This window comes from Carettochelys insculpta, chromosome 21 (genome assembly GCF_033958435.1).
Source record: "Carettochelys insculpta isolate YL-2023 chromosome 21, ASM3395843v1, whole genome shotgun sequence".
Lineage (NCBI taxonomy): Eukaryota > Metazoa > Chordata > Testudines > Carettochelyidae > Carettochelys > Carettochelys insculpta.
Genome location: NC_134157.1, coordinates 3922645 through 3930902, shown reverse-complemented (window position 1 = coordinate 3930902; position 8258 = coordinate 3922645). Strand labels below are relative to the sequence as shown.

Below are 8258 nucleotides of genomic sequence, written 5' to 3'. Positions count from 1 at the left end.
CCAGGGTGCTGGTAATGCCAAGGTCATGGGTTCATTCCCTATTCTGGTCCCTTGACAGTTTATTGGGCACTGGTGAGGCCACATCTGGAATATTGCATCCAGTTCTCGCCCCTCAGTATAAAAAGGATGAGGATGCATTCGAGCGGGTCTGGCGGAGGGCAATGAAAATGATTAAGGGGCTGGAGTAGATGATCTATGAGGAGAGGCTGAGGGACTTGGGGTTGTTTAATTTGCAGAAGAGAAGAGTGAGGGATGATCTAATAGCAGCCTTCAACTTCCTGAAGGGGAGCTCTAAAGAGGGTGCAGAGAAACTGTTCTCAGTGGTGACAGATGGCAGAAGAGGGAGGAATGGCCTGAAGTTACAGAGAATTAGCTGGAGCTTGGATATTAGGAAAAAATTGCTCCACCAGGTGAAGTGCTGGACTGTGTTACAGAGAGAAGTGGTGGAATCTCCATCCCTAGAGGTTTTGAAGTCCTGGCTTGGCAAGGTCCTGGCTGGGATGGTTTAGTTGGGGTTGATCCTGCTTGGGGCAGGGGGCTGGACTCGATGACTTCTTGAGGTCCCTTCCAGCCCGAGGAGTCTATGATTCTATGATCAGGGTGCAAGAACAGACGTAGGAACAGAATCTTACTCCAAGATCTCCAGGAGGCATCCAAGCACATGTCCGGAAGCAAAGCCAGACTGGATTATATGCAGACTAGGGCTGTACATACTCAGGCTCAGCGAGCTTGGCAGGTGCGGGTGGTGGGACAGAGACCCTGAGGTGATGGCTGAATTGCATCAAAGCAGCTGGGGATCTGGTGGGTCTTGGGAGTGTCTCGGACAGCTGCTGGGGGCAGACATTTGCACACCTGGATGACGGGAGGTGGGGAAGCCTGAGATGTTTGCACACACACACACAAAGCTCATTTATCACTGGTCATGTTAGAGACGTGCACTGTGCATGGACGCCACTCGCCGCACAAACAGCACAAAAGTTGCTCCAAACTGTCTCCTAGCAGGGCTAGGCTGGAGCTTGCTTCCTGAGTCTCCATCAGTTGGACAAGCCCAGAAACTCCTCCCCGTCTCCTGCAAGCAAAGAGAGAAAACGGGTCAGCACAGGTTCTACAGGGCTGGGCGGCTTTTCAGTGCAGCATGAGGCTACTTGAGGGCCTGATGCTGTGCACAGTGCAACCACTAGACAGGGTATCCTATAGAATATGCTAGCCTACAGGTAGCCTGTAACCTATGAGGGTTAAGGAGTAGTAGTATATTATATATTATTTGCTGTTATTTTTTATTTCCTTCATGTTTCACTGTTATTCCATTTTTGCAGTAATCTAAAAGGCCTACAGCGGCCAGGCTGTGTAAGGCATTTGCTGGAGCGAGGCAGGTGTGGGCATCTGGACAGTTCCAGACAGATGCAGGTAAGGCGGAGGGCATCTGCCGTCCCGAATTTTAGTTTAGCTAGTTACCAGCATTCTTGTGCTTTACGTGGTGGCAGAATGTTATGACCCTGGTAAATCCACCATCCTGTTGATTGCACAGTAAAGGCCAAGGTCACTAAGGCGGTTAGGTGGTATCTTGCCCCAAATGCCCTTTTTAAAAAATTGTTCATAAGGCTGCAATTCCTATTCAAAGGGGGTTGTTGGTGCCATTCCCCACTCAGATACGCAAACCCATGAAAATCTCAGGGTACAAAAGTTTTAGCTTTAACATGTTGAGCTCATATCACATAGGGCATCTTGTAACGCCCCACAACCCAGGGGTCCTGTATCTCCTCTTACATCTTCTCCTCCCTTCCCCTTGCTTTTTCTCTCTCTCTCTAAAGTCTAGTCTTTTGTTTTCAGTTGTCTCTGTTCATTTTTCATTTATCTTACTCGTACAAGTGTTTTCTTTAAAGTTTTCCTCTAGCCTAACACTCTCGCGTCTCACACCTTCAGAGTGGTCCTTCAACCCCTCAATCCATCAAAAAATGTAGATGTGGTGTTAGTCTAGGTACCTTTGTATTTGCATACTGGTTTTTCTGTAACTAATCAAAGGAAAGTAATCTGTATGTAACCGCTCTGAATATTTAATTGTAAACTCCATTATTAAGTGTAATAAATTCTGTACTACGTTTACACTGTTTGTAAATTTCATACAATTCCTGCAGGTCCTGAAACCTTCCTCCAAATTCAAGTTCTTATAGCTCCTCATAGTTGTGATCTGGTGTAAAGGGCAAATCTAAAAATTCTTAGGTCAAATTAGCAAGCCGTTCCCCAAAACAATCATCCTACCTAAATTCGTGTCCTCTGGTCAACAGAAGTGGCGAGCCAGCCAGGAGGTCTTAAGGCACTTGCAGGGATTAGAATAGCTGTAACTTTTGCACAGTCTTGAAGTTTTGGTTTCTTACTACTGTTATCACTACTTATCCCTGGTACTCCGCATGGAGTACAGGTCATCTACAGGTCTCCTCCACTTCACTCTGTCTTGGGACAAAACATCCAGCTGGCTCCAGAAGTACCCCAGTTGTTGTCCTTCAGTCTCAGTAGATCTTCTCCACGTTGTCCGAGGGCTTCCTCTTTTGTGTTTTATTTGCAGGTTTCATGTAAGATCTTGACAGACTCTGCTGGATGATGGTTTTCTGAGACTGTGGCTTAGCCATCTCCACTTTGTTCTCATGATTTCAATGTCAAGTGGTTCTTGTTCTGCTCTGTTCCAAAGCTCCTTATTTGTGACCAACTCTTGCCATTTGATGTGAAGGATGTACCTCAGGCATCTGTTTATGAATGTCTGTAGCTTGTGATTGGAAGACTTTTTAGTATACCAGGTCTCACATCAAAACAAGAGCACACGCTTCATGTTTGTGTTAAAGAGCTGCAGTTTTGTCTTCGCAGGTATTATTTGTGAACTCCATATGGGACGGAGAGTCTTGAATGCAGCTGTTGCTTTTTCTGTCCTGGCATTGCTATCCTTATTTGTTCCTCCATCTATGCCCACAATGCTCCCCAAGTAGGTGAACTGCTCCACATCTTCCAGGTCATCCTCTCCCAATGTGATGGTGGTCTTGTTGGACTGGTTGATCCTCATTGTCTTGGTCTTTCCCTGGTTAATGGTAAGTCCAGTCACCGAGGTGGTTTTGTCTAGTGTTGTGACCTTTTCTTTCATGCTTTCATGTTGGTGTGAAAGGAGGGCGACATCATCAGCAAAACCAATGTCCTCTAGCTGTTTGAAAAGTGTCCACTGAATACCCCATTGATGGCCATCTGTTGTCCAGTTTATAATCCAGTCCATGGTGATCAAGAACAGAAAAGGTGACAATAGGAATCCTTGTTGCATTCCCAGCAGCATGCTGAAGGATTCTGTCAAGTCACCATTGTGAATAACTTGGCATGTTGAGGGTTTACACATTGAATGAATCAAGTTAATAATGTTGGATGGGATGCCCTGGTGTTACAGCCGTTTCCACAAAGTTTCTCCATCAACTCTATCAAAGGTGGCTTCTAAGTCTATGAAGGTTATGGACAGGAGGAAGTTCCACTCGAGCGACTGTTCTATGATCACTCTGAGAGTTGCTATTTAGTTAGTACAGGACCTCTCACTTTGGAAGCCGGCCTGTTCTTCCCTGAGCTGTCTATCGATTTTTCTTCTTTCTCGCCAAGAGAATCCTATTGAATGCTTTTCCTGGAATAAGCAGTAACGTGATGCCCCTCCAGTTCTTGCATTCCTTCAGGTCGCCTTTCTTTGGAAGCTTGATAAGGTTGCCATGTTTCCAGTCTTGTGGGATTTCCTCAGTGTCCCACATTTTCCCAAATAGATTATACATCATGCTGACTGATGTCTCACGACCTTCCTTGATTGCTTCTGCGGGGATGTCGTCTGGACCAGGAGCTTTTCTGAGTTTGAGATGGGCAATGGCTTTTCTGATTTCTTCTTTTGTAGGTCTGCTGCTGTTAATTTGCAGTGGTATATTTGCAGGTGGCAACTTGGGATCTTCCATGTGGGCATTGCGGTTCCATAGCTCTTCAAAGCTACTAAGCTGCTCAGTTGGGTTTGTTAGCATCCACCCTTCCTTACCCTGCACTAGCTGATCCACTGTATGTCATGACCCAGCTAGCTTCCGTGTGATGTTATAGGACTCTTTCAAGTTTCTCTGTCCTGCAGCTCATTCAGCTTGTTGTGCAAGGTTTTCCACAAAGTTCTTCTTGTCCCATTTTACAGCCTTTTAACTTATTTGTTGACTTCTGAATACAGTCTTGGGGCTTCCACCTTGGCCGCTCTTGTTTTGCCACTGTTGACTGCTGCTCTTCTGTCCTTTCGCTCCTTCACTTTTCTCAGAATTTCTGCTGTGATCCATTCTTTGTGATGCCTTGTCCTCTTTCCCAATGTTTTATCACAGGTCTCTTTCCAGGCTGTTTTGGCATGTTCCCAAACTTATTCCACGGTAGCATCTTTCAGGAGGAGGTTTGTCAGAAGAACTTATCTGTTGGACAGCTCCTCTTGGAAACTGGTTCTTGTCTCTAAATCCTTCAGCTGCTCCATGTTGAATCTCAGTCCTGGCTTGGTCACTTTTGTGTTGTACCTCTAGCGCTTGAACTTGAATTTTCTGGTGAACAAATGGTGGTCTGAATCTACATCTGCTCCTCTTCTAGCGTGGCTGCGCTGCATCGATCCTCTGAAAGAACTGCTGATACAGATGTGACCAGTCTGGTTTTCTGACTGGTGAGCCAGTGAAACCCAGGTGACCTTATGGATCCTTTTGTGTGAGAGAACACTACCAGCTGTCACCAGTCTGTTGAAGGTGCAAAAGTCACTGAAGCACCCTCCATTTTCATTCATGTCGCCTAGTCCTTCTTTCCCCATGGTCTGCTCTCTGCCTGTATTTCTGCTTCCAATTTTCACACTGAAGTTGCCCATCAAAATCAACATATCCTTCTTTGCTTTCTGGCTCACCCCACTTTGTAGTTGCTCATAAAAGTCTGTTCTACATTCTTCAGCTGCTTCATTCGTTGGTGCATAACACTGCACAATTAGTAGCTTTCGGACTTTGGTGTAGAGTCTGGCTGTGATGATGTGTGGGTGATACTGCTGTCCACTCCATTAAAGCCCCAGGTGACTCTTTCGATAGCATAAAGCCCACATGTTCTGTGTGTGGAGCGCCCTCTTCTTCATGTCCTGGATAGATGAGGGTTTTACTGGTTGCCAGGCGTAGCTGCCCTGATTGTGTCCATCTTGTTTCACACAAGCCTCAAACCGCAAGCTTGTACTGTTTCATCTCCGCTGCAATCTGAGCCACCTTCCCCTTGTGAGACATGGTCCGAACATTCCACATACCAGCCTGGGTGGTTGTTGTGGGTGAGAGAAGGGTCATCTGTGGGGCAGCTTCTTTTTGGCTTTCCCTGCCACACTTCATACTCAGTTTGAGCAGATTGTCAACTCCTCCCATGACTTGTGCAGTTGTAGGGGCCTTTGTCGGTGTCTGTAACTTTTGTTTTTTCACAGATAGGGTTGTTAACCCTAACCCAACCCCTGTTACCTCAGGGAGAGGTGATCCAAATTTGTCTGGTCTCTACCCAAAAGCAGCCACACCCACAGCTAGAATGGGCTATAACTCCATAATTTATCCTTCTTCCCATCAGAGTTCTGCAGGGGGTGCCAGCATGCCCTTGAGAGACTGGCACCAGCCTGGGAACCTGGCGGCTCTGGGACATGCCTGCCACAGGAGGCAGAGGCCAAGGGGTTAAATGGAACCCTGTTTGACAATAGCTGCTCAGAGCTCAGTGTGTCCTGTTGCAGAGCTATTAACGCATTCAGGACTACACCAGAGGGGAGTAGCATCTAGTGGCTAGAAGACAGAACTGGTCAATAGGAGACCTAAGTTCTGTCCATGCTCCTGCCACTGGTGACCGTGAAAAGGTCACTTGGGCGAACATTTCCCAGGGCAGGTGCCTGCAGTGAGCACCTCGAGCCATACACCAGGCATGCTGTGAATAGCACCAGCCCCAGATCTTCTGGTGTGTTGCCTTTACAAGGTGGGTCTGAAGCCCCCAGCCCGACAGGGAGGAAGATTCCAGTGCAAGGGCACAGAGGTCAGTGGGGAGGGGGCACCCCAGTGTGAGGACATGGGGGTGTCAGGTGGAGGACCCTGGTCTCTGTCTGGGCTCTTGGACAAGGGCAAGAATCTGTTGACTTGGATGCACCATATTGGCAACCTCAAGGGTTCAAAACTCGTGACCCAGCCCTCGAGTGCTATGCACCAGCAAACAAGCACCATCTCCTGACTCAGAGGTAGGTAGCAGTGCAGGAGCCTCAGGTAATGAAGCTCCTAGACCCTGATACCTTGGCCAGGGCTTTGCAGAAAGAACGTCCCGACTACCAGGCGGCTGGTGAGCAGATCAGGAGCGTTGGCCTTACGGATCTCTGGTCAGTTTTACAAAACCAGTTCATCATTTCCCAGCTTGTGCCTCTGGCTGGAGCGGCTCCGCACAGGGACATGTGGCAGTGGTGCGGAGCAGCAGAAAGCCACTCGGGTGATGCTGCTCTGCTGGCCGGGGTGGCAGGGGACCCGGGGGGCTTTCAATCACCTGGGGTTGGCTGGCAGGTCCAGGGGAGGCATATGATGGGGAGAGTGTGGGCCAGCAGGAAGGGCTGGAAGAGGTGGGGATACCCCTGCCCCCCAGAGCCCTGACCAAGGGGGGTGTCTGCTAGGAGGATTCGAGGCCTGGCACTAGCCCTATGGTAAGTGTCTTCTGAGAGCTCTGCTTTGCACGGATGTGCAGGGAATCAGGGCCTCCGAAATCCAGGCTGCTGCCTGAGGAGCCTCTGGCTTTTGAGCCACCTATAAGGGTTTAGATACTTAACTGTAGGTGCCATCTTTGAAAAGGCTGGCACTAGCCTAGCTGGGGTTGTGCCTCAGTTTCCCTCCCTATTATACAGGAACAGCCTGTTCTTTGCAGCTGTACAGAACCGGGGAACAGGCTGCATGCCTGGAAGCAGGGCCTGCCGGTGAGCCTGTCTCCAGGAACCGAAGGAGCACAGCCAGCCTCCAGCAGGCGACAACAGCCAACAGAGACCTCTGCAGCTCAGCAGCAGCCAGCCAGTGCCTCGCACCCTTGGGAGCAGCTGCTCTGGGTCATGGAAGTGGGGCTGGGGCGCCCTGGGAGAAGGGGGCAGGCCAGGGTGGGGTGGGGTGGGGTGCAGGACATGGGGCAGAGCAGCGGGGCTCAGCAGGCTGGGACCGAGAGGAAGCTGGTGCCGGGGCAGGGCTGAGAGGGTGGAGGGACGGGGGTGTCCGACGCCGGGTCTCTCTCAGATGCACGCTGTGCAGTCGGCTGTGGCCACGAGAGGCTGGAGGAGGGTTAGCGCGGGGGCCACGCCTGGGAGCCGTACCGTCCGCCGGGATGCCACAGTACTCCTTGCACTCCTTCTCCGAGTAGAACTTGTTCCCGTTGCCCTGGCAGCCGCCGTAGGTGAACACAGTGCACTTGCCCTGGCTGGCGTCGAAGGCCCAGAGCTTCACGGGCTTCTGACAGGCCCCCGGAGCGATGGGCAACCTGCAGGCGGCTGGGAGAGAGAGGAGAGGGAGACGGCTGAGGCCCGACCTTCCAGGCCAGAGCTCGGCGCCCCGGGGCAGAGTGGGACTGGAGGAGGAGAAGGATGGGCACAGTGGGCAGGTGGGGCACCGCCCCCTCGCCGATCTGGAGATGGGACCCCGGAGGGTCGGCCCAGCACCACTGCCCAGGCCGGCGAATGGCCGTTTCATGGCTGCTCCGAGCAGGGGAGGGGCCACCAATCAGCACGCAGCGGGAGGCTGCTGAGAGTCGGGGTCGGGGAGGTACGTGCTTCTTCCACTGCTGCCTGGCCTGGGAGGGACCCGCGTCTTCCACCCCGCATCAGAACGCAGCCTGAATGGCAGCACCTCGGAGCTCCAGGCATGGGCGTCCCTGTCTGCAGGTGCTGGGGATGGGGTTGCGCTCCATCCACCTCTTTGCACCCCTCCCCGACTCAACTCCATCCACCTCACTGCACCCCTCCCTGACACACCTCCACCCCACTCACTGCACCTCTCACCGACACACCTCCATCCCCCTCGCTGCACCCCTACCCACCACACCTCCATCCCCCTCGCTGCACCTCTCACCGACACACCTCCACCCCCCTCACTGCACCTCTCACCGACACACCTCCATCCCCCTCACTGCACCTCTCACCAACACACCTCCATCCACCTCTTTGCACCCCTCCCCGACTCAACTCCATCCACCTCTTTGCACCCCTCCCCGACTCAACTCCATCC

General features: G+C 51.3%; 1 protein-coding gene across 1 annotated transcript in view; it reads right to left on the bottom strand.

Moving 5' to 3' along the window:
* Window positions 1–912: 912 nt before the first annotated feature.
* AMBP (alpha-1-microglobulin/bikunin precursor) overlaps window positions 913–8258 on the bottom strand; it is a 30511-nt gene continuing 23165 nt past the window's right edge. Inside the window, exons 9-10 of the mRNA XM_075015475.1 lie at window positions 7352–7525; window positions 913–1069 (exon numbers count right to left, since the gene is read on the bottom strand). Of these exons, the coding sequence (XP_074871576.1) occupies window positions 1035–1069; window positions 7352–7525 (209 nt within the window). The 3' untranslated portion in view covers window positions 913–1034. The remainder of the gene's footprint in view (window positions 1070–7351; window positions 7526–8258) is intronic.